The 27,430-nt window shown below is 36.9% G+C and overlaps 1 protein-coding gene across 6 annotated transcripts; it reads right to left on the bottom strand.

The window, feature by feature from the left end:
- Window positions 1-1,185: 1,185 nt before the first annotated feature.
- LOC113499344 (vesicle-associated membrane protein 2) lies at window positions 1,186-27,227 on the bottom strand. Of its 6 annotated transcripts, none has more exons than XR_003401093.1 (8): window positions 26,318-27,227; window positions 9,209-9,329; window positions 6,677-6,755; window positions 6,161-6,240; window positions 5,324-5,375; window positions 5,191-5,214; window positions 3,896-3,948; window positions 1,186-3,517 (listed from the first exon to the last, which is right to left on the bottom strand). XR_003401093.1 is itself a non-coding variant. In XM_026879788.1 (8 exons), coding segments are annotated over exons 1-6 (348 nt in total). In that variant the 5' UTR covers window positions 26,320-27,227; the 3' UTR covers window positions 1,186-3,517; window positions 3,913-3,948; window positions 5,191-5,200. The 6 variants fall into 6 exon arrangements, 3 of the variants coding, with proteins under 3 accessions (XP_026735589.1, XP_026735590.1, XP_026735591.1); XR_003401092.1 differs by having other exon boundaries at window positions 5,087-5,214; window positions 26,318-27,226; XR_003401094.1 differs by having other exon boundaries at window positions 3,913-3,948; window positions 5,087-5,214; window positions 26,318-27,226.
- Between the last annotated feature and the right edge of the window lie 203 nt (window positions 27,228-27,430).

The raw sequence follows: 27,430 nt of genomic DNA, 5'->3' as shown, positions 1-27,430 counted from the left end.
CCCCACGCAGGTACACAGTACATCAACAGTGACTGACACAGCGCAAAGTAGACAGTCTTAAGAGTTTCGATGTCAGCTGAGCTCCTAAGGAGTTTGAAGATATATATAATTTTGCGTATTTTAATAGTAAGTGACGTGATGTGTTTGCTCCAGTTCAGGTTCTCATCTATTACTACTCCGAGGTACTTAATATGACTAGCTCTACTTATGCAGGGGCATTGACAGTCACTCCTAGGGTCACAGGTGTGTGATTGTAGAGAGTACTCTTTATGAGGTTGGCCTTTGGAATTTATAGAAAACGGCACAAATTTAGTCTTATCAAGATTAAGAGTGAGAAGATTACTAGAGAGCCAGTTAGAGACCGAAATCAGACTTTCCTCGGCGTATCGTTTTACTTCATCCCAGTCTGAACCATACACGATCAAGGCTGTATCATCTGCATATGAGAAGACGTCACAATTCCTGAAAGTTGGGGAGCACAACTGATTCACGTATATGAGGAATAGAGTGGGACCCAGGATACTTAATAAGTAGTATACGATAAGTAACAATGCTTATTGCTTACCCCTGTGCGAGGTTAGAGCTAGCCTTTGCGTCACGGGTAGTGTCAACAAGACGGTTAGTTCATCTTCAAAAATGTTTTGGCGCTCTGCTCCCACGGTCCGAAAGATTCGACCACACAGCGCTTAAAGAACTATCGACTAAATTACTATATTAATTCTTAGCAGCCGCGGCAGCAGCCCAAGAACAGCTCGACGAACTGGGAAGATGAGATGGTGTAAGAGTACCCACACAAGTAGAGTTCCACACTAAAGGCCCACTCACCTTCCAAGGAAATAAAGACATATCGTCCGGTATCTTGCTATCGTCGCGTACCAAATCATTAGGTTCTAATACAGCTGGTACATCGATAGCAGCTAGAGCGTGAAGAAGGTTTCCGATTAATTGTATTGACGGTGAGTTTTCCAACCCGCACTGAATTTCAAATAATTGTGTTGCGATTACAAATGGCATATTTGGGGCTCTGGTTATATTGAGTAACAATAATTTATTAACGGAGAGAATTTAATCCACTCATGTCGACTTTCTTTGAGGTTTATAGCTTTTTGTGGGATGTTATGCAATTAGAATTGAGAGTAGAGATACAGTAGGTAAGTAGATTTGATTAATGAAATAAAAGTCGTCTTCAGTTACAACATTTTTATTTAATTTAATTATACTTTATGACCATAATGCTTATAGCTATGGCTGTCCTACTTATTAATGTTGTTTAAAATGTATAGCGTAATGCGACTAGTGTCATAATTACGTGTTATAATCAAACAACGTTATAAGCAACAGCCAATTTGTTATCTAATCCCATAACATACATTCTGGTGTGTTCGCATTTTACCTTACAGTGAATGTTTCTGGGGCCATCTTTTTTGAAACACAATATAGTATTGCCATACCGAAAAAATCTCCCCTAACTTGGGCTATAAACTAGTGTAAAACAAAAGTTAGGTATTGTTGTAAAGTTTTATCAAATATTTAATTACTAGATATTTCTATAAAGTTTGTAAATTCAGATATGTTATGTAACTCAAACAGACCAGATTACGGTGTTGTTTGCTGAAAGTTCGGAGTTTGATGTGCTTGGGGTGTTTGTAGGTAATTACGTAGAAACACTCGCAAAACAAATATTTGCGTTTAGACAAACTTCTCTCTGTGATGATATTTGCGTCCTGAAGTACCTACCAACGTCTCAATGTCTCGACAAACATCGGGTATTGATAAAAATACATGTTATATAATCTTCTTGTTATTCATATTTATCAAAATTAGTACTAATAGGTCTGTATAGAACCAAATAAGAAACTCTTTAAAACTACAAATTAAAAAAATATTTTCCCCCCAATTTTATCGTTCAAGATATTGTGTTTCAAAATGATGACGTCAAACTTACATATCTAGGTTCTCTCCCTACTGAGACTGTCAACAATAACGATGTGCAACTTACGTAGTTTTATTAAAAACCGGTCGCCATACATGATATGAACCGATCTTAATATAATGCTAATGATTTTCCACATATTTCCACCTATATTATGTACTGGCCAATCTTCTCAATACTATTTCTATATCGTAAAAGTAAAGGCGCGCACATTCGGTCGTTAACGGCACCCCCTCAAGCAATGACATTTCGACAAATGGCAATCGTTAACGTTGATAGATAACGCTCGAATGTATGAAGATGATAGGTTGAAGTCACGTGACTAGTCAAAACGAAATGTCATTGCCATACATGATCAAAGTGTCACTTGGCTAGAGGGACAGTCCGTGCAAACATTATAATTATAGGTAAACGTCACCGCGAACGATGGTGCATTGCAGTTTACAGTGAGAGAAATGATATACGACAATGTCAACGGTACGCAACGACCAAATGTAAACGAACCACGAATACATGATTAATATAACTAATGAGTGGCTATTTATTTGAAACATCTAATTACCTAGTGTGAATTTTTACAATTTCTAACTACAAAGCTGTTTTTACATACATTAATACACACACAGTAAAAAGATATTTAATGTAATATTTTTTTGTAGTACATACACAGGATAGATTATATATTTTTAAAAATATTGGCCAGTTACGATTATAATTTATGTAAAAACGCAAGATAGCACAAGTCCTTAACATACTCTAATTAATTATACTTAAACAAACAACAATTTGAATAAGTACAAATTTTCGTTTCAAATAGAGATCACGGTTATAGATAACAGCTATAAAAGCGATTAAAACATACAAAGTAAATAATTTACTAAACCGCCGTAGTGCTAAGATGGGCCCAATACACGCTATGCTATCAAAATTGTTAGTACATTGTGAAACTTGGAACTTTGAATACATGACAGAAATCAGCCCGAACCGATGTCCATTTCATAAACGGACCGATCGTTAATACATTGTAAATATCTATTCGTTATAACACCTATAAAGAGGCTTAGGATTTTACAAGCAGATAAACATATTTGTATAGGTAGTACATATTATCAAAGGTCAACAATTTAAACGTTTGAAAAAAGTAGATACAAAACAAATAACCCGAAAAAAAATGCTCAAGAAACTTGGTCCAAATGGAAATAATACCATTGCAATTACTATAAACAGCCTATTTTCGAAAAAGTAAAAAATATTTGAGAAATTACTGTATTTTTGATAAGTCTTATCTAATAGCAAATATTAATTTCTGTGGTAAAATTTTAACAAAGAAAGATCATCTAAAAATACTATATTTGTATTTCACCGAGCATTGTGTGATAAAAAGGAAATCATGTCATAGGACGCGTGATTTCGAAATTTACAAAAAGTTTTGATAGGATAAATAGTTGATATATAGTAGGCAAAACATCGGATATATTTGGTGATATTATCCACAGGACATTTAATAACAACACTAATTTCTAGCAAAAACAAAAGTTGTTTCAAAGTTCTTTGCTGGTGTTAGGGCAGCTGGGATGTTGTCACCTGAAAACGAAAACATAACACTGAAAAGTGATACAAATGTTACATTAGGTAGGTGTCCAAAGAAATTGTATAAAAGTGACCTTCTAGCACTAACACTTAATGCAGTGTTCGTAACGTAAACATTTATTTTTCATCATTGTCCAAAAACATAAATTCGCTTCAAAACAAATACTCTTTCGATAGCGTTTTGGCCACGAGCAACCCCGAGTCAGCCCTCAATAATGCTAATTTTGATAAAAACGAGGTTCTCCAAATTAGGAAATGCGCACACAATTATAATAACCCTTGGTTCACAAACTAAACAGCAGTATTGTTTGGTTCACTAGTCAAATAATACAAGCTGATTCCTAAAACAAAAGCTAAGAAATAAACCTGTACCTGTAATTAATCCATACCTCGGCCTCAATCCTCCAAATAAATGGTTTACAGACCTAGAAAATATAAAACAAGTTTAGCAATCACATCCCAAAGTTTCGAAAAATTTGCGTACAAGACGAACTCACAATATGTACGATAGTTCATAAAATAATTGTGCATTAACAAGTGATTTTATTAAAAGGCCGGCACATGAGAACAAATATATCTGTGATCAAATATTTTGTTTCCCTTTGTCATGCAAAACAATTTAAATTTCCATAATAGTATTGTAAATAGACCAGAATTAATCAAACCATAAAAATCTCTAAAGGTTGTGTTCATAAGATTCTTTAGTATTTTTTGCATCGAACCAGACTAACGCCCCCAAATAATATCGATTATTTATGTACAAGCTAACAATATTGTGGCTGGCAATACCACATAAATATCAAATTGTTCAAAGCGTTAGAAGCACCATTGAGCAATTGTTACATATGTTTTAAGCTTTTGTCCAATTTATTTTGCATCCCCACCAATACCAATAAGTCGACAGATTGTTAGAACATTATTTTAATCAGTTAACACATAATATTTTATTATAAGCATAAATAAAGGGGGTTAAATCTGGGACAAGCAGGCATTCTTGGATAAAAGTAGAAACTTTATATCAAGCAATTTATAAGGTCTAGTAACTAATTCTTCACAAACTTCTTTGCATAACGTTTTTAGATATATTAAAGAGCAATCCCAGACACAAGAGTAAACACATTTGCAAAATAAAGCTGAAATTCATTGATAAGTTACTTTTCACACCAGATAACAGATGATGGGAAAGATTTTCCTTGCCACGGTACTATAGGGTTGATGACTCAATTTGTAAGGCAAACAGCAGTGATTTCAAATATAGCCTCCACAGATCATTAGGTCGCGATGTCATAATGTCGCTGTCACTCTTGTAATCAATAAACAAGGCATTATAAAATGTCCAATGTTTTTGTATAAAATTTATAATAAAAAAAAATAGTCATCAACCCAATCAAATTACAAAGCTACCCGTGGTAATGATCTTCTGATGTGAAAGCAAACTAACAATGAGCTAGAAGATGTCGAAACGCATGAAATCTTCGATAGAGACAGAACGAGGTCACAAGAGAACAGACAAAGCCAACACTCATCATTAACAACGACAAACGATACGTCTTGCCCACTTACCAAAAGAGGCTTAATACCAACGTAATCATAAATTAACAACATACTGTATATTACTAAGTATTTTAACATTATAACAAGTAACTTCTAAATTAAACTTCGGTTACCGAAACTTGTTCACACAAAGTTGGCTGAAAATGTGGAAAAAATTATGGCATGATTAGTCTAAAAATAATAATGTGTAACAAAATAGAGATGTTACTAGCATGTTGATAAATTAAGCATGTTATTTTTACTTACCGATGATTAGAGCCAAGATGATGATTCCAATGACAGCTGCGATTATCATCATCTGGAATGTTAACAGACGATATTATTTAGACTTCTTGAAAAGAGTGTTTTTCCGGAGTGATAAACTTAATGGATTCACCCCAAGTCATCGTGACTTGAGGTGAATTCATTCATTCATAGACTTGACAACCTAACAGTAAATCTTAACGCAAGGCTGATAAAAGGCGGCGAGAAAAATAGAATGAAATTGCCAAACAATATTAGTCAGTTCATCTAATGGGAATAGGTTTGAAGAGTCACGTCACGTTTTAAAATATTATCTGTAACATTGTTGCAGTTGTACTTAGGTAGTTTGTATCCAATCGCAACATACGGTATTTTAGCTGAGGTCAAGAGCGGATGCGGGCATATAGCTCAGGAAAAAAGGCAATAGAAAAAAACATTAGCCATTAGCTAATTTAGGATCTGATCAAAATTAAACTAGTAAGTAACAATAATTGTGAGTCACATAAGTTAGGAAGACTGACACAATTAAGTACCAACCTACGACGTAGAACCATGTTGAGGAGAAAAACGAGTGACTGTATTAAATAGTTACTGTCTTATTACTAAGTACTTACTTCTTACTAAACCCAAATTTGGACGACGAGTTTTTTTTTATTGAATGGAATGAAACACTTCTATATGAAAAATTCACTTTAAGCTCGCTGGAACTGTCAACATTTCCTAAGTCGAACCAAACCCAGACCAAAAGCCATGGAATTAATTCTTGGTGGCCAGTTTAGAAGAGTTTTCTCGTTAGTTTGTTTTTCCTTTTCGTTATTCAATAGCAAGTTTATTCGTTACCTTTAGATTTTGCAGCCAGAATTTGCTTTTCAGTTTCCCGGCCTGCTGTTCGAACTGTGATGCACCTTGCTGCAGAGCATCTGTAAGTAGAAATACCTCATTTTATACTTGTAGGTCAAGATTTATATCTCCGCGTAGAATTCCATGCAGCATATAGTCAAATGAGAAGTCACTTTAAAATTAAAATCCACTGCAGATTTGTAGACAAAGCCACAAAAGCAACATTAACGATATTTCTTAATTTAATACATCTAATGGGGTTTATAAAATAGCCAAGTAATTTGTAGGTTGACCTATAATAAATAAAATCCATCATTACTATGTTGCTTATAAAACCAATGCAAAACCGAAATATTTCATCGATCTTCCAAATACCTCAAGCTAATCTCAGGAGAAACTGCGGGCTTTAAGGAAACCCAGTACTTTCTCATGAAGCTATACATCGTAATTCATTGCCATATTACGCCAGCTATAAAAAATGAATATCCTAAAAGCCTCCTATTTTACGGTCTTTACCTGCTCGATCATCAAGTTCTGAGAGTTTCTGATCTCGCTCCAACACTTTCTCCACATTTGTCTTCATAATATCCACCACCTGCAAATGTATTTTTGTTTAGTATATTAATAGTGTATCAAGTTTTCGATGAGGAAGCTTAGTCGTAAGACCATAGAGCTGCCAAGTCAAAAGTCTTGGATTCCACCCCAAGGAATGCACTGATGTTTCGAATGTTGTGGGCGTTTTAAAAATAAGTACCATGGCTGTCGTGTTTCAGAGGAAATTTAAAAATGAGGAGCCTACGTTTGATATCTCTTTGGTCGTGTCAGATTGCCGTTTGAGCTGCGGCAGTAAAAGGATTGTGTGGCCCACATATGTCTTGCGCAGCTGGCTGATGTCTCGGTGACCGAAAATCGGTCAGGACACTATTATTGAAACGTGAAATTATGGTATAAGAATGTAAATATACATATTTACACAATTTCATTACAATGAACTTAATAAAAATAGTTGACTATAATATATCATCCGCCACCCCAATATCATGAGCCATTTCTCGACTGATGACGTCATCCACGCGCAGACACAATGACGTCACGGACTGGACGTTACAAATGGTTCTAGTAGTTGTGTAAGGACTATAGAAACTTTAATCTCGAGATAAGTGCGGATTTATATTATCTTGTGTTATTTGGGGACGGGGATAAAATTGCTCTATTTTTAAAGATAGGAGTTAGAAATAACTGTTACCAAGTCTACAAAGGAAGTTTTAGGATATTTTGAAATTATTCATCGAATAGCTTCTAAAGGCTATTAGAGAACGGTTAATCTTTCTACTTCCCGTTGCCGGGTCCTCAATTGTTACTCTTTATATTTATAAGTATCGATTGTGGAGAGCAAATTATTCATTGAATCTTTGACAAATGAGAAGCGCAAGTAAAATGGTAAATTTATAGATTTTACACCTAGAGGAGCTCGTGGCTAAGCTGCACAAGTTGATCGATCACAGGTTAAGCTACGCTTAACACGGTCGGTCCGTTGATTGGTGACCGTCTCTGTGATAAACGGAGGATATAGGCTAAAGATAGAGGAGATAAAGGGTAACTACATTGAGGTGGTCAAATAGGCAGTCGCTCCTTACAACCGAAACTCAACTCAATTCCCTATAACCGAAAATCCATCGTAGAATAGAACTAGAATTAGAAGCATTGTTTTAAATCCAATCCTTAAATCTCAATTAACAGCTAATACGTATAACATTACAATACACGCGTTCAGAATCATCCAAGCCATACAGCTCGGTCATGGACGTGATGGCCGACGGTAAATAATAATCCGCCCACGCTTGAGTTCAATTAATGTCACCCCCAAATGACCCTGAGTCACACCCATTTGTATACGTTTATTGCTTTGAAATATGTTGATATGTAATGTACGTTTGAATAGCTTTACCAGTAACAATTATTTTCGGCTGTCTTTAAATATTTGTTCTCTTTCTATTTTCTGTGTTATTCTAATAGCTATACTTAGTCACCGAGCACATATTCAGGATAGTAGTGGGTCGTTGTCGAAATTTAGACGGACGAAACGTAGCCGTTTTTCCGTCGTCGAAAACGGTTGCAAGAAACGGTTGTCGTTGCAACTGGTTAAGAGTCGAGACGAAATGAACGACGGGACGAAACTTGTCAAAAAGTTACGGTTGCAGTTTCTTGCTACTGTTGACGAGTTCAGTTTCATAAAACAGTTTCGTTTTTTTATTAATTCACTAATGACGAAATTATTATTACCTGTAATATATTTTGATCAGTTTTGTGAACGAATGAACTCGGAATTACGAAAGACGTCGTCGTGACTAAGACTAGTTTCGTAGTTCAAATTTTTAATTTATTTTTTACTTATTCAAAACATAGACATACAACTAATATCAATCAAAAAATCGCCAAGCTGTGAGACAGTTGAATTATTGCAGTCCGACATTCACGACTATATTTTGTTGGCCGCAAAGAACAACAAATGAGACGATGATGACGCGACAAGTGCGCCGTCGACTGGACAACAAGACTTGTCTGTGCAACGAAAACTGTTTTGCTTAAGTTGAGAAAACGGTTTCATCGTTGCAGATAATAAAACGGTTTTATAAAACGGTTGCTCGTCGCGACGCCCACCGCTAATTCAAGATCGATACCGAGCAAAATGCAATGCTTTTTAGCGCCGGACGAAAAAAGAGGGGTGTTATTCAATAAGTTTGATGTGTCTGTCTATCTGTGTCATAATAGCTCCCGAAAGTATTGAGCGATTTAAATTTTAAAGGTTTGATAAAAATTGGTAGAGCCGTTTAAAACTCGGGGGTGGGGGGGGGGGTGGGGGTGGTAAACTTTTACGTCGACGGTTTTTAGGTTTTATTTATCCTTTTAATATCGAACCCAAAGAAGAGTGAACATTATAGAACGTCACTTAGAAGTTTTAAAACACTAGATTAAAAACTTTGCCCGTTATAACCGCTGGTCTTCAATTCTTACTTTAACATCTCATGTTACAGGTTTCATTCTCACCTCATCGACTTGCGCCTGCGTCTGCTGCAGGCGACGCTGCGCCGCAATCTGCTGCGGAGTCTTCGGTCCGCCCACCGGCATGTCTCCATCGCCTCCAGGCGCCAGGCCGCCCTCCGACGCCCTGTAATATAAAATCACGTTATTTGTGGTTTGTGAGGAAACATCTTAAAGTAAAAACCTGTTCAAATCTAAGAGAAGAAAGAGGAAAAGAGACGATGCCCTTAGTTGTGGATTGATCCATTTTCCTTGAAGTACGGCAATATAAAACTATGAGAAGTAATGGTCCTCGGTGACGTCATTATATATTTAGTACGATATTCATTTAGTAAGTGAAGTGTGATGACGTCAACCCCTTCTTTGTATAGTTCTGTCATGTATAGAATGAGGAATTTGCAGAAGGTAGTAACGTCATCAAATATTTTGTGTACTTCTAGTGTTTTGGGTGGTGTTTTTCATAATTTGATGACGTCAAATATCTAACTTACTTCTATGCTTATAACTTATATATTTATCTATATACTATATTTATCCACGATTGCTAAGATGTTGACAAAACCAGGTAAAATAAAAATTACCAAAGTTAAGATAAAATATTTATGCATAAAAGGTCTTTATTAATGAGTGGCACGAATATTTGTTGCTCTAGACAGAAGATAGTTACTACCCTTATAAACAGATTCCTTTCCCAAAAGTCGTGAAATGAGTATAAATATGAAGCCTTTTGTATGATAACTTATGCCGAGCTACAAAAACATTCTAATATTCTGTCCCCGAAAATGGGGCAACGGAAAACGGGATCTCAAATCTCAATGAACAAATTCCGAACAATAAGTAATGTCAAGATCGCCGTGAATGGAAATTCGTAGTACCCGTTTCCCCTCGGGCGAAGATACGGAGACAACATATAAGTAATAAATGGATCTTGGAAAGAAATATTAGAAGACATTAATTTAAATGAGGTTATCTTTATTTAACCTCTGTTACCTAGGCGATACTACTTGACACTCTTTTTTTCCTAATTTCTAATACCCTTGAAGCTAAATTAAATTTCGTAAGTGAAAACCGCTCGAATGTATGAAGATGACAGTTCAAAGTCAAGTCCATACATTATAGAACTGCCACTTGGCTTGAAGTGCTGTACATGGTCTAAACAGTGGGGTAGATAATTTGATTTAGGATGTGTTAGTATAGCCTTTTTAAACGTTAAAACCAGGGAGCATGCCATCACTTCTTTGAAGTAGCTTTTACAGTTGTGAAAGTGAGAAACTACTATATATATCTACTTTATGTTGTAGTGCTGTCCTGTTTTCACAACTGTACCCAGTTTTGCGTATGTACCACGTTATCATGCTTCCTCTCTAAGCAGTTCTTTTGTTTATATTATGGACATGAGAAGAACATTACTTCAAGTGTGTTTACTATGAACGCTGCTAAGTTAACCTTCCCTAATTAAGAAGTTTTATTAGTTATAGGGCTACGAATCGATAAAAAGGACGCAAAGTTTAATCATTTAGGCAATTTTCTTCATCACTGGTCAAAGGAAACTAATGAAAGGTTCTTAGAAAACCACGTCATTAGAACGGATATTGGGATCAATACTTAAAATTCTTTCTTAAATTCGCAGAGTTCGACTCGCGATCCCGCCGCGTCTGCTCATGATTAAGGACTCCGGTTGGGTCCGAAACTAGTCAGGCTACCCCGATAAATACGCGTGAGTAAACCGTTACATCATTTAATAATGAATCAGTCTCACGATAGTTATTATTAAATTCTTTCTTTTAATACAAAACAAAAGAGATTGTACCTCAGGACACAAACATTGGAAATAGAATGGAAATCATAATACAATAGACGGTGTATAGAAAACATCAAATGTATGGAAATGATTTTCTTTTCAATAACACGTGATTTCGACTTCTATGCACTGTAGCATTCGGCAATATGAACTGTGTACAGATCTCATTAATAAATTGATACGATTTAATAACGTTGATATTAGAAAATGCGTTGTATTCATTGCTATACCTAATTTAAGCTACGTAATACCTTGTGAACTGCAGTGCGGGAGGAATGGCGGCGGATTGTAAAGCTTGCCACCACCCCTGACGTGACGACCACGTCCACTCTGGCAAAAGTGTAACGACAAGGAAGGAAGGAATACCTTGTGTACAGAGCAAAAACTCCAGACCTCAAGACACACGGAAACGGAACTTTCATCAAATAAAGTACTTGTAATCAGTTTGTTTTTTAAATGATCATCTTGTATATACAGTAAGCCGACTATTGACTTGAAAAATCATCAGACTAAGTGGTCTACATTGCTAATTAATTGAGTTCATAAAAATGATAGATTGCGCGGAGATTGCCGGCGGGTGCCACTGAAAGGTTGTTCCCCTCCGAAAGCGAAGAAGGACTTGTCAATAAGAGGCAATGTACTACCAATTTAGACTTAGGGCTGACTAACATCGTGAATTCGACTTTAATTAGTTTGACTTTGCGTTGGTATTTGTCTACGACCCCTATTTGACATGTTTTTCAAACCTTGCTGACTAAAAGGTAGGTATTGCTTAAATCGTCAAAATGTGTGTATCAAAAATGATAAGCGGAGAACATTTTTTATTTCTACTTCGAAAGAAGAATGAAAACTTTCAGATTTTTCTAAATGAAAACTAGAACTACCCAAGATCAAATCATTGTGTTCCTTTTTGCGTTTTTTTTTAAAGTAATTTATCTATAATATGTATGTATTTAGAAATATATAAGTAAGTTTATCAGTTGTCTGGTTACCATAACACAAGCTCTGCTTAGCTTGGGATCAGATAACCGTGTGTGAGTTGTCCCAGGATATTATTATTATTATTTCCTTTATTTCATTAAAATACATATAAATTACATTTTTAAATATATATAAAAAACAACATACATTTAAAAATATAAAAAATAGTGTCCAACCGGCAACGGGTACAGGGCCCAAGCTGCCGGTGGTCAGGGCTCCAGAGAGAGGAACCTCCTCACGATGCGCGCCGTGTCCAGAAGTACCGCTTTCTGAATCAAACCCTTGACCCAGACGCCCAACGAGAGCCTCCGAAGATGTTGATCGAGGCTCTTGGCTATTAAGCCATTGGCACTTACGACTATCGGGACAATGATTGCCGAGTCCACCTCCCACAAGTCGACAACCTCGTGAGCTAAATCCAAATATTTCAATTGTTTTTCTTTTTCTGCTTTTACGAGGTTCTCGTCATGGGGGATAGTGATATCAACAATCATTGTCCGACGCTCTGATCGATCGATCACCACTATATCAGGCTTATTGGCAACAATAGTCCTGTCAGTGATGATAGATCGATCCCAGTACAGTGTGATATGACCACTTTCGAGAACTGGGTCGGGCACATACTTATAGTACGGCACCTCAGATTCCACAAGTTTGTATTTCAGAGCAAGCTGCTGATGGATAATCCTGGCCACTTGGTTATGTCTGTGCAAGTATTCACCGTTAGCAAGACGAGAACATCCCGAAACTATATGTCTCAAGGATTCACCGGGACAGTGACATGCCCGACAGATGTCAACTGTACCATCCTTAATTATATATTTTCGGTAGTTATTCGTCATGATAACTTCATCCATAATTGCACATACAAACCCTTCGGTTTCTCCAAAGAGATCTCCGAAGCGTAGCCAGGCCACGGACGCTAAGAAATCTACATCGGCCCCGTGAAGGGTCCGATAATAGCGTCCGTGTAGCTCCTTGCTTTGCCATACATCTTTGCGGTCTTTGACGCTTAGTACGATAGGTTTGTGCCAGTTCTCTTTACCTAGAGAGAGCGGAGTGAAGCCCTTATCCACTGCCACCACATCTCGGTGCATCCCCACGTCCACTCGGAGGAAATACTCCCTGAGGTTACATACCTCGCGATTATGGAGGGTCTTGGCATTTAGGAAGCCACGACCCCCACACTTTCGCGGGATATATAACCTCATTACCGATGATCGCGGGTGGTGCATTCGATTTGCGGTGAGCAGTGTGCGGACTCTTCTATCCAAGGCGTCCAGTTCGGTCTGTGTCCACTTGAGTATGCCAAAGGAGTACATTATCACTGGCATGACCCAACCATTAAAGGCACGCACCTTGTTACCGCCCGATAAGGAACTTTTTAGTACCTTATTCAGGCGGCCAAAGAAACGTGTCTGTAACGATTGTTTCATGTCAGCGACATTAATGCCTAACGCCTCTGACATACCCAAGTATTTGTAGGTTTCCGTTGAGGAGAGGGACCTAAGGTTTATAGAATCCGAGAGCTGTATGCCCTGGGATTCTACAATCCCACCTCGTTTTACATGCATGACTGCACATTTGTCAACACCAAATTCCATTCTGATGGAATTACTGAAGCTTTCAGTAATCTTCAGTAACTTCATCAGTTGCAACTTGTTGGAAGCAAACAATTTCAGGTCATCCATGTACAACAAGTGGGAGATTACCTGGCTTCCTCTCCGCAACGAATAGCCCAGCCTTGAATTCTCAAGCAGAGTGCTAAGAGGATTCAAGGCTAAACAGAACCACAGGGGACTCAAACTGTCACCTTGAAATATTCCCCGCTCAATCCTAATAAGTTGACCGCTCTTTTGGATATCCCGACATCCTGGATAGTGAAGCACCGTAGTCCATTGCCCCATACATGACTTCAAAAAAGTGCGTAGAGTTGTATTGATTTTATACAACTCTAGCACCCTCATGAGCCATGCATGTGGCACCGAATCATAGGCCTTCTTATAATCTATCCAACATGTCGACACACCCTTTTTGGAGCGGCGAACTTGTTGGCAAATAGTCATATCAATAAGGAGTAGCTCCTTAGTACCACGTGACCCATTCCTACATCCATTCTGAGAGGCAGACATGATAGAAAACCGTTCAATATGGTCATTAATCTTTTCTCTCAGAATGGATGTAAGCAGTTTGTAGATGGTGGGTAAACATGTAATGGGTCTATAATTTTTGGGGTCCGTGGTACTACCTGTTTTGTGGAGCAGATGGGTGGAACCAGTAGTGAAGAACTGTGGGAGCACGCCCGAGTCTACGGCAGATTGGAATTGGGATGCTAAGCAACCATGTGAACTTGGTAGCCATTTCAACCAGAAGTTATGCAGTCCATCCGGGCCCGGGGCTTTCCAATTGGCCAACGGACGGACTGCATTGGCTACGTCTTGGGGACTAATATCAATAGCCCCCATTTCTTCTATTCGTTCACACGATTGCTCAACATCACGTATCCAATCCCCCTCAGAGTGGGTTACAGGCGCCGACCAGATGCTGCGCCAAAACAAATTTGTAGCGACATCATCCGGCAGGCGTCCGGCACCCTCCTCCGACGCAGGTTGCTCCCAAGATCTGTACACCCATCTTTGGTCTCTTTGGAACATACGGTTCTGGTGAAATCGGTCCACCCGAGTCTTGTACCGTCGAATACGGCTTGCCCAGGCACACACCTTTTGCTTAAAAAAGTCAATGCGTTCTGTAACTCGGGCGGTGTATTCGCTGGGGCTAATATTAGTCCCAGCAAACGCCCGCTTTACAAAACGCATGACCCTAGGGCGAGTGTTTCCGCCCCGAAACGCAACAAGTTTGGCTATGAGTGTCCTGGCCTCAGCAACACGCTTCTCAATCCTGCACTGCCAGGCTGGTGCCGCTTGCTTAGGCCGTGCAGCTGTGTTATCTCGAAAGGTAACACCAGCTACACGACACGCCGCAACAGCCGCACAGTACAGAAGCGAGTGCGTGTCACCGAGGTCTTCGCTGTTCCCAAAATAACTGGATAGCAGCGAATCCAGGACACCCATTAGCGCCTTGTTTCGGTTGTGCATGGGCAAGCGAGGTAGTCGCGGTCTCTGGTCCCGGGGTGTTGACCGATACTCCAGAACCGCCTGTTCCAATGTACTCCTTATATGATCACTGCACTGGGTACTTACAGTTATAGCACCGTCATCATCTCCCCCGTCAACAGGGTTGGCAGGCAGCGCGCTTGCAGCTGGCGCTTCCGCTATTGACGGGGTAACGACGACAGGGCTAGTCTGCACTTCAGAGCGCAATCGATCAAGCGTCGCGTCATCCAACCTGTGATTACGTTGGATAACTCGCACTTGATCCGACAAACGTTGTGCCGATACGTCGACGTCCGGTTCAAGGGCCCGAAACAGAGAGAGCATTCTGGCACGGTACGCAGTGAGGTTAGTTCCTCCCCCTGTCGCCCCATAGTAGGCGCGCATGACATTCTCGTTCATGGGTCGAGTCCACTTCATGCGCTGCACTACACCACCGGGAGCGGGAGCCCTGTTCGAGGCCGGTTGGCCTGAGGGCGCCAAGCTGCTCGGCGGCCGGCGCCTCCCCGGCCGACGTACAGGTGTTGGCGACGTCGGCGGGGAGTAGTACTCGTCGCTGGAGCTCGACGCGACTGCAACTGCCGGCGCTGGACCTCGGCCCGGCGGCAGCTGCGAGGCGGAGCTCGGCGACGAACCCGGGGATGGAAGGCGTGCTGCTCTTCTTCGTGTCAACATTTATCTATTCTTGTTTTCTGAGTCGTTATTATTATTATTATTATTATTATTAAAGTCAGCGTAAACATGTTTTCATTGGCTATTTATACACATAAAAAACATAAGGCAAAAATATTGAGTTAAATGCCATTAAAGCTACCTTTCATTAAAATACGTTATAATATTGTCTTTTGATAGGCCTCACTCCGGAATTATATTCTCAAAAGCATCAATGAAATTCGGCAAATTGCGGTCGAAATCCGGAGCCTAAGGGCGACACGATACTGAAGTGCCAACCCTACTTTATTAATATATTTTACGAATTTTTGCTGATACAGCGCTCGTGAGAAAGCATTTATTCTTTGCAAAGTACATTATGTTTAGTTATTTGGAAGATATAATGAAGACAAGCCGATGGCTTTTCGGAATTGAGTTTGGAAGGTCTTTTTTTCTTTGATGGAAAATTTATATCCAGACCAACAAAGCTGAATACTTTTTTTGAAGTTATACTGTACTTTTTGGTATCACGGTGTTCCTTTGACTAAGATTCCGGTATCTGTATCTGTATCTGTATTGCATAAATTCATTGATTAGACAGTTTAAATTATCATTGTTTGTGTATTCCTGAGGTTGCTGTGCATGCATGCATGATTGATGAATCTTCACCGATTCATCAATCATGATATTTGTGCCGTTTTTATAAATGGTACAAAAATCTATTTCCAGCCAGTTTTATACAAAACATTTTAAAATAATCTCCACCTTTAAAAGGAATATAAAAATGTACCAATTTGAAAATAAAAATAATAGGTATCCGCTTTGTACTGCGAAAAAACTCGAATTAATATTGTTTCCAGTTTTTTTCTTTTCCATTATCGGGCTTTTGGCTTCCTGTCCGAAAGGAAATTCAATTTATGCGATATAGTTTCCAGTGTTAAAAGGAAAATTCTTTGGGCTTTTCATCAACATTTTTGGGAGGTAATGAAACCCGGTGGATGGCATAGATAAAATTATTATCATCCTATATTTTACTGGCATTTATATATTCATTCTGAAATAAACTTTATGGGCCAAATAATAATTGTAAAGGGTAAGAAAGAATTATACATAAAAATCATGGTCATTTTAAATAAAAATAATTAATCTTTAAAACACGAGAACTTTTAACATAAACTATAATAACTATGTTTCTTTTCTAAAATGTAAAGCCATATTGGTATTTACTTTTCATGTAATTTGACTTGACGGTGTCTTCATTTTCCTATTTAAAGAGCCTTCAAGCAAGCTTTACCTGTCTTAATTAAACTTGTTACAATATTTACCTTTTCATAGCAATATTACATCTACCTACATAAACGTTGCTTCATTTCAAAACATATTCAATGAAATATAATTTTAATTTTTACAATCGGCGTGGGTGTTTAGAAGAATTAATTTATCGTGTGTTTCGTATAATATTTAAACTGTTTCAAACGAAATAGTATTACACATCCCACATGAAATCAGCTGAGGTTTTGCAACTGCTCTCCTAGAGGTTACGATATTTTCCGAGGTAAGGTCAAATTCTGTAAAACTGACAATTATCTAGAATCTTAAGTTCTTATAGATTTATCTATAAAGACAGACAAATCAACGAACGCAAGGTAAACACTTATGGTGGTTTTTTTTTTAACCAAAACTGTACGCCTGATATTTTAGGCGCAATCACACGTCGCAAACGATTAGTTCGCGAACTTAAATTACATACACACAGTTTGTCTACACCTTTCTAAAAAAAAAGGTTTTAAAATCGATGTTTAAAAAGCGGTATAACAGACTCTTGAAAAAGGATATCAGTGATACTGTCCTATGCCTTGGTAACGGCTGTGTTTATATATACATATATGTGCGTTTTATATTTTACGATCTTTGCAGAGCCTCGATTTTATAGTTGATTTTCCAGTCACTGAACCTTTTTTACCTTTTCTGAACGTCGAAATAGAACCGTCCTTCGTAACCGATCAATGAAAACCTGTAAAAACTGAAGCTTTATTTCAGAGTGAATGGAATTAAAAAAGGCGGAGTACTGTATAGCATACATCCCAAAGTAAAATTGTTTTCAAATAATATGAAAATATTTCATTAAAGTGATTCCGAAGCATTGCCCAAAACATCACGAAAAACAAATTAATAAAATTTAATTTTTGTTGTTGTTAAAATGTCACTTAACGTAATTTCAAAAGAGTATAGTTCAATAGGCAAAAATAATTAGTTATTGCACATTTACAATTTAAATAAGAAAAGACTTAGAAAAAAGCACTTTATAGATAAAGTAATAAAAGTATATTCAGCTTATTAAATGATGTAACGGTTTACTCACGCGTATTTATCGGGGTAGCCCGACTAGTTTCGGACCCAACCGGGTCCTTATTATAAAAATATATTCAGCTTAAATCGCATTTAAATCAAAAACAAAAAAAGCTAAAACAAAAAATCCAGATAACCTTTATACAGTGCATTAATAAATACCATAAAAGCGATTTAAAAACGGCTGTGCGTCCCAGCAAGTCTTGTGAAACGTAATTTAATTCAGCAAATGAGATTTGCTGGCAAACTGGATTCATTTCCTCTTATTTATGCTTGTATTACTTAAGTCTTTTTGATGTTAATACTGTTTTTTTACGTTTCTAATGTTGGATTATAAAATGATTATTCTACTAATCTGTTAAAATTTTTATTGACAAGGAGGAGCTTATGTGCTAAATGGCTTATCAAAACAATTGAGAATGGCACAGTTGACGTGTTCTAAGAGAGAAGAAGAACAGAAGAAGACGAGTCTTCAGTTGCAGAAGAGAGAAGATGCAGCTTATTGGACATGATAATTAAAAAATACATTTATTAAATAATGTTCAGAATTTAGAAGACTTCTCAAATGTCAAAAAAGTATTACTTGAGTCTAAAAAACACTTTAAAAGTAATTCTTTTATATTCCGTATCTAGAAAAGTGAAAAGTGTCCGTCCGTTACTAAGCTGTAGCTCATGAAACATGGTAGCTATACCGATGATGTACTTCTGCCACCGGAAATGCAAGATTCGAAAAAGAAAAAGAAGCTGAAGGCATATATTTGATGATGGGTGACAAAAAAATTGATGAGATTTAGCCTATTACGAAGTCGTCTTATCACTAGTCCGACTCACATTTGAGGGGTTTTGTTTTATAACAATTAAATGTTGAATTGTGACTAAAAAGTAATTTATACAAATTTTCACAAGCAGGTCTTTAAGTCACAAAGGTTTCAGGTCCATTGATTCAATATTTTCTTTTATACTTTGCTAAAGTCCTCTTTTTCAATGAAACCTCTTTCATTTCATTGTCAAAGAAGTAACGATGGTATTAAATCAGGAAGTTGTCGCTTTTATAACCTTCTTTTTATCCAGAGGGACATTGTTGAAGATAAGGCTTTAATTTAATAAGAGCGAACAATTAATTCATAATTACTCTGGAGGGGAAAGGCGTTAATCGGTTTACTGTATGTGGGTTATTGGATTTTAAATAGCACTTTTTTCTCGTGGTAGTCTGCTGTGTTTTCGGTTGGTCCTAGTAGGAGTAGAAGGAGTAGTAGGAGTCCGGTACGCACCTTTTCGTGTTTTGTTTTCAGTCAAGTCGTTTACCGGTTCTCCAAAAAGTAGTACTTTTACTTTTACTCAACTCTTCTTCTGTTACTACTGATAAGTAGAATCTCCTTTACCCTTCTTGGAGTTTCTTCTCCATAAGAGTGACACTTTGGAACTAGAGCCATCATCTTAACGTTTCAAAAGTGCCTGGAAAACGGCCTACTTGAAATAAAAACTTTTGATTTTGATTTTGATCCATCAGCTTTCATCAGACAGACTTGCATTATTGTTTATTTTGTTGCCCGTCTAATCAATGTTGCCAATCCATGTCTACTATTGAATCAAAGATCCTCTGATCAAATCAAACAACCAAAGATAATACCTGATATGTAAAACTGTGCACTTTATATCAACCTCCATGCTATCGTTCCAAGCTAATATAAACTTTACAAATTTATAATTAATGAGAGTAATTAAACAACATTGTCTCATAAGCAGATTGTATTCAAATATACTTTATCAAAGGAGCTGTCGTCAACAATGCTTTTAATTATGTTCTCAAAGTGTTTGTTGTTTAATGGCGAAATTTATGAATTAGCTCGTGACCTTGGAGGCTTTAAGCTTCTTGTTCTTGACATTGATTAAATATTTATTAATGAAATGGGTACCTATATCAAAGGTACGGATTTTTTTTTGACAAAATAGTAAATATTACATAGAACTCCTTTTAAGTAAGTCTTAACCTGTGCTAGGATTATAATCCTAAATATAGATATAGATAAAGTCTAATCTCAAGTGTCAAGCCGTGTTAACAAGTTAATACACTTCAAGTAATAATACCAGTCATAAAGTCCTACTCCTAGGCATTGATTAGCACGCTAAATAATACTAATATACACGGACAAGAACGGAAAAAGGTTCATATTTTGACTTACAAGATCCATATACCAACACGCACACACCAATACCTTCTTATTGAAGAAAACACGCCCAGATTGACCAAACAAGTTCAAGAAGATTTTTATTATTGCAAAAGTTTAAAGGCATGAAGAATATAACCTACTGTTAGATGTTACATTATTAGAAATTGTCGGGTAAAATGTTTTATAGCTATGACAGGGTTCAAGCGCGTACTTAAAATATGGGAAGTGGTTTGGCTCTAAGCCAAGCTTTGCATTACCCATGCAAAGCTGTTATCGGGAAAACGTTTACAGAACTGTAAAAACCGTTGGAGAAATTGTAATATGGGCCGCTAAGTTATTTGCATACAGATGTGATCTGCGTTTTACGAGGTTGGAAGACTGAGAATACATTTTTAGTAGCCATTCTTATTTGGACTTACGGGTTAATAATGTGTAAAGGATCCTAATTTTCGTTCGGATTGGTGACCAAATTTCTGAAAGCGGTGCTGTTGATTAAATATTTAATTCCCTTAAATATTTAATTGAGACATTTGTTTTTGGCTAGTCATAGCCGTAATTTAATCGATTCTTTCAACGCTTATGCTTGTTTAAATGTCAGTTATCTGGGAAAATGGTTTAAGTGCTTTAATATCTTCTGAACGGTGGAAAAAAATAGAGCAATTGCATAGTTTTTTATGAGTCCTGATATCAGGGTTGATATCCGAGTTCGGACACAGGCACTATAACACTGACCCATATGCCTTAGTTCCTTATAATTAGTCTCAGCGATGGTCCGATGAGAAGTGGAGCGTTCTGGTGAATGTTTTCAGCCCTAACTGTAAATCGGACGACGATTTTACAAAAACTGTAGTCTTAAAACTTGAATCTAATGTTAGTAGGTCAGTTAACCATTTGTTAAGTCTGTCCAGTAGTGATGGACTATTCAGTCCATTAGTCCCTTTGAGTGCCGCAAGTTGGACATCAGAACAATACTATTGTTACAACTTCCTAGTTTCAGGAAACTTTCTATGTAACGTTATCTGAACAGGTTTTGAGATAATTTCGATAGAACTTCAACCTTTGTAACAGTCTACAAAAGTTTCGAGGGAAAGTTTTTAAACAGGGTGTTTGCGTTCACAATTATGTTTGTTTTTAATTATTAATTCATGGGCGAGCTTGTAATTGGGGCAAAGGTATTGTTTTATGTTAAAAAGTATTGTTGAGGTGTTGTTGTTTTTGTTTGAATTAACTATTTATTACTGAAATATTTTTATAAATTAGGCATATTGATTTTATTCGATTCTGAGTTTTGTCTTACACTGATCAGATAAAGAAGTTTCAATCTGTTTTATTAATCATCACATATCCTTTGCAAACGCCTGCAACAATTTTTCAGATAAGCGCATATGCGCACTTTTGTTATCACCTAAAGTAATGGTTAAAACCTTGAGAATCAATTAAAAATGATACAGATAACAACTTCTATTTAATTTAAACTTTCTGCTATTTGCATAAATAATATTTTATTTAAAATTCGCAAAATTAAACTCACTCAAGATATTTCTGTCATAATTTATTAGTACATCTACAATTATACAATGTAGGCATCATATTAAATGGAAAACTAATGGATGTCGGTGTGTCAGAATGGCATACATAGTACGGATAACAACCAATCACAATATCAATCGAATTTTAATGGTGTGTGGCTAGACAGTTATTTGTTCTACCTAATGTATATGTTACTTAAATATTATCATTAAGATTTTATTATTTTGTGAGATAAACGGGTCTATACAGCGTGGCGCTAAAACGTTGACATTATTGATGTCACCATTGTCACATGGCACCATGCCATATGTTATTTTCATATTGTTGCCGTCTTTTGGTATCATCAAATAAGGTGTACGGAGGTTTGCCGGTCAGTTGTAATATGTATCTTCAAATACAGCGTGATCATTGAGAAAAGTTTAGAAATTAACTCATTACCGTTTAGAGTGTTTCATATCATAACAGTGTTGTAGAATTAAACATGTACTAACATGCCCCATTTTTTTATATTTTCTTATTTTGAATAATGTTGAACTTATTTCGCCTCTAGTTTATTTTTTGTTTACTGACACAAAATGAGCAGAGTTACATATTGTTCCGGAGTTAAAAATCTAACATAACCTAGTTCAATTATAACTTTTAAAACAGATTAAATCAGAAGTTAAATATCACTTAGCAAGCTTCATCGTTATAGGTCAAAGAATTGCAACTTATGACCTTATGATCTAAACATTAAAGTTTAATATTAAATGTCAATGTTGTTTAACTTCAATACTTATAGTTTCACAAACTCTGCTTTAGTTGTGTTATATTTTTGTTGCATAAGGAATAGGTCAGGTGGTAGGATGGCTTTTGACCTTTGAATCAAAGGGTATTTAGGGTCAAAGGTCAACTTGAGGTGACAGTTTAGGTAAATAGAACACCGGAGTAGGTACAGCTAAACATTTATAAGCTAAATGTTTTCACTACTGCTGTGGCATCTGAGAAGTTTATCATCATCATCATCATCATCATTAAATGATGTAACGGTTTATTCACGCGTATTTATCGGGGTAGCCCGACTAGTTTCGGACCCAACCGGAGTCCTTAATCATGAGCAGACGCGGCGGGATCGCGAGTCGAACATCGTTAATAATGAATCATTCTCACGATAGTTACTATCAAAATCATCATCATCATCATCCAAAGCCTTTGTCCTCCCACTGCTGGGCATAGTCCTCTCTTTTCTCGTGCTAATTTCTACGGTCCTTTGCCATTCTCATCTAGTAGTTAGTATTGTTGATTTGTTACCAGAGATTAGCTGGTAAATTTTGACGACCTCCGTGGTCGAGTGGCGTACGCACCGGTTTCAAGGTGTCGCTAGCTCTGAGGTCCCGGGTTCGATCCCCGGTCGTGTCAATGTAAAAATTAACATTTCTACATTGTCTCGGGTCTGGGTGTTTGCGGGTGTTTGTGGTACCTTCGTTGTATCTGAATTCCATAACACAAGTGCTTCAGCAACTTACTTTGGGTTCAGAACAATGTATGTGATGTTGTCCGCATTTATTTATTTAAATGATATCACATTTTTTGATTGGAAGAATACTAACAAGTTCATGTTTTAATTTGAGTAGATATTAATAACGATTTCATTTTAAATCAGGTTTAAATCTTGTAAGTCTCTACTTATTAGTTGTTTCAGGGCCTTTGTATGTGAATAGGCCAGTTATTATGTGTGCCACATATAGATATATACTAACTAGGCTGATATTATTATAGTTATGCCAAATTAAAAGCGAATAAATTAAAACATCAATTTTCAACTAAACAATGTTCGAATAACAAAAGTTAACCCTCCAATACCGATGTATTTTCGCAACCCGATCTACAGTGAAAGCTAAGTACTTAGATAACATCTGTCGGTTCGAAGCCCGCATGTTCGATACTCGCTGCGTTCGTGCTTTGAAACTTTAATGTATAGTGCATGGTTGGCCAATGAGGGCGGGTTGCCGACTTTCCGATGACGTTGTTTGTTCGTAGCGTTTTAGGGTTAGTTCATATGACGTCAGCAGTTTTGCTAGTTTTTTTCCATTTGTTTGTTATTCGAGACTTTTGACAGGCATTTGTTTTGATGTCTTTATTATTTTTGTGTTACATATATTATGGTTAGTTTATTAGCGACTATTTGTCAGTCAGATATGATTTATACACAAACAATTGAATTCAGCAAAGACAGTGTGGTAATGTCCCTTTATCCTAGCGCTACTCAAAGGGTGTTGCTTTAGATTCGAGAGATTGAATGAAATTGAATTTCTTGAACGGGTGGATGTAGAGTCGACAGAGAATATTAGTTTATTTGACAATCGCTTAGAGAAGTCGAGAAGTTTTATTAATTCAAGAAAATCTTTGGTTGGGGAAGTAAAAGTTTCTTTAATGTACCAGTAATCAGGAAATGCTGTAGCTCGTAATAATTGTATACCTTTTACTAATATTATACTTACATTGTATGCCAAATGTAGCCCCGTTTTTTAATGATTCCCTAGTTAGAGCAATGTTGATACAATAATTTTCAAAGAAGAGAATTTTATCATTCCTCTAAAGAAGTCTCGAAGTCATGGACTGTGAATTAACACTTCAATTAGTCTTCATTTTTTTAAACATTTCTTATAATCATTCTCAGTATTATTACATTATTAGAGATACACTACTTTAAACCTTAAAACCCATTCTATTTGGTCCAATTTGAATTGGCAAGAGTCGCGAACTCGTTTCTCAATTGGGATGCATTATACGACCCTAAATACGTCACACAGACATACACACTTAAATATGCAACCCTAACTACAGCGAACCCTTAAATGAAAGGGTCGTCATTACTCGGTAGCAACTGACTGTCTGACAAATCAAATGAAAAAGTTATCTCCAAACACACTAAAAGGGTGATGTTTAACGACTGAAGTGTACAAGGGTGGTTTCAAAAAAAGGATTATTACCGCGTTGTAATAGCAAGAAGCTCAAAGTTATAATATAAATCGAGCTTTGCTCATCATCATCATACAAACCAGAATAGAAGAATCGCTTTCTACATTGTACAGCTCTCTCCTTTTCTGTCACTATTTTCTATCCAGCACGTCTCTTATCCAAGTAGTTATTTAAACATAATGCATTGACTGCACGGATAGCCGAGAACCCACCCAAACGCACTGAACGCGATTTGTCGCAGGTTCGATGACCAAGAGTTTGTGTGATCCACCAGTCTTTGTCCGGAATCTGGGTGTCTTTGTGCATGTGACTTGATGTTTTTGAAACGCCCCGCGACATAAGGAATGATTTCCTTACTGGAAGTCGTTTGAAAAAGCTTCGAATTGAGCTTGGTTTCATTCTAGGTTTTATAAAGGTCCAACTGGATAATACTGTAAAGCGAATCCTGCTCCATACTCCACACCTTCAAGTTTCAATAGAATATAACATCAGACGAAATGCTATTTACCAAATACAGTCAAAATGTCAACCAACTAGTCTCTTTTCTTTTGTTACTGTGATTCGAGGTTGAACCTGTCCAAAGCTGGGCAAGACGCCAAGACTTTTCCATGTTATTTTTATTGTTATTCTGTATGTTTGATGGTAACTGGTTGTTGAATGTGGAAATGCAACAGTTAGATCCCATACTCTTCAGTGAAATTGTTTTCTTTTATTAAATTATGGCATTCCGATTTTCATTCATGTGTACTTAGAAGATAAACGGCAGGATACCAGAGCATAGTAAATGGTAGGTGTGATATCGGTAGAATTATGGATCATAAGATAATAATTTGTTTTGTTTTATTTTTATTATTCTTATTATGTTTCTTGGGCGTGCAATTGACATAGGCCTCCCATGTCAAGTGGACGAATACGGGAATCTTCCTTGTCCGAGATAACTTAAATATTGCATATGGTACGTAAAAATAGTCGCAAAAAGATGACCCGAGGATCAATAGTGAAATAATCCAGGTTTTATTACAGCTCTGAATAAACAAAGATGAATTTAATACAAGAACCCAATATGATATCTATACCTAGATGTACATATGTTGAACCAACTATACTTTTCTTTTGTTTTCGATAAATCTGATACATGTCAACTATAATTAATTACACGTCAATGAGTTAAGTTCCTTAAGTTAATATTGTAAAGAAAATCGTTTATACAGAAGCATCAATGGGTGCGTGACTAGGGTAAGCCAATGTCGCTGGCAGCCATAATGAAATGCCGGAACGAAAAGGATCAAAACCATTCGTTGCTTTACGATTCGCTGAAACGATTATATTCTTTACTTTTGTTTAAATAGCTTTGTTTTTAAGCTTGGATTTGGCAGTTCATTGTTATATGATTATTAAAGATTTCTAAGCGAAAATCCATTGTGAAGCGGTGACCACTTGCATACTTCACTTTGTAGATGAAATTTTTCATAAAAGCGACTTTATTCGCCTGGATTTGAGTATCAAATAACATACAGTTGAATTTCGTATAGTATATGTGAGAATAAAGCCAAAAACTTACATTTTTTCTGCTGTCCGCTGCTCTTTCTTCAAAGACGAATCGAATAGGTGCTTATCGATCTACGTCAGCACTCGAACGTTATCACCAACTGATACAGTCATTCACCAGTTATATCGGCCCCAACAACTGTATCACTTCACTGCCCGACACCAAATGAACGTAATTTATGAATGGAAAGCTCTCACTAGATTTCCCTACAAGTATATCGGGCAGTGATCTATTTTTAGTTACACCTTTCCCCGACGAAAAATCCCTTATGAAACGTAAATTCTAATCCCATGAACACACACAGTGATTTGACGTACGAACTAGTGTAAAAAGACGCCGAAACTGTGATGTAAAATGTGGATATTTTTCAGAAAATATAGACAGAAAGTGGAAAACCTTCCGCGACGAGGTTTCCCGATTTGTATGAGAGAGGGCGCGTCTATACTCCCTATAATAGACACGTATTGTCTAAAAATACCAACTGTCCCTTTTACCATTACAAATTCAACCCTGCACCAGTCGAATAAGGTTCAAATTCTGTTACTTACAAACGTTCGATGTGTAGTCGTTTGATAAGGGTGTGTGCGTTAAGTTTCGCGCATGCGCCCTTCGAGAGCGAGATGGTAACAAAAATCAATCCGCATCGGTAGGTGGGAGTTACGTAATGAACGAGACATGAACAGCAAACACGTAGACAACAGTACTTGCCCCTAATTGGTATTAATCTTGTAAAAATGGCATTTTATTACCACATGCCTTATAAACAAGTAGGCGGAAATAATTCATTCGAAGTACATTTCAAGTTTCATACATTTTTGATATGCTTTACTGGACTCGTCGTGTAGGCGAAAGCGTGGGTTGAAAACGATCTATATTTCTAAGACTAACTATAAAACCTTTAAAATAGTTGTATTCTTGAAACTGTTAAATAAAGCTAACCTTTTTAAATGTTATAATTCTTTGAGATTCGCTTATAATATGAGAATTTCATAGAAAGCTGTGGGCGTTGAGTCCTGTAGCTAGGTACTTGGTATTGCACACCCACGCGCTGTAAATTGCTTCACAAGCTACTAATTACTGGCTTATTTCTATGTGAATCATTTTATGAATCCTACGCGTGATTTA

This window comes from Trichoplusia ni, chromosome 12 (assembly GCF_003590095.1).
Source record: "Trichoplusia ni isolate ovarian cell line Hi5 chromosome 12, tn1, whole genome shotgun sequence".
Classification (NCBI taxonomy): domain Eukaryota; kingdom Metazoa; phylum Arthropoda; class Insecta; order Lepidoptera; family Noctuidae; genus Trichoplusia; species Trichoplusia ni.
This window is presented reverse-complemented; position numbering and strand designations above follow the sequence as displayed.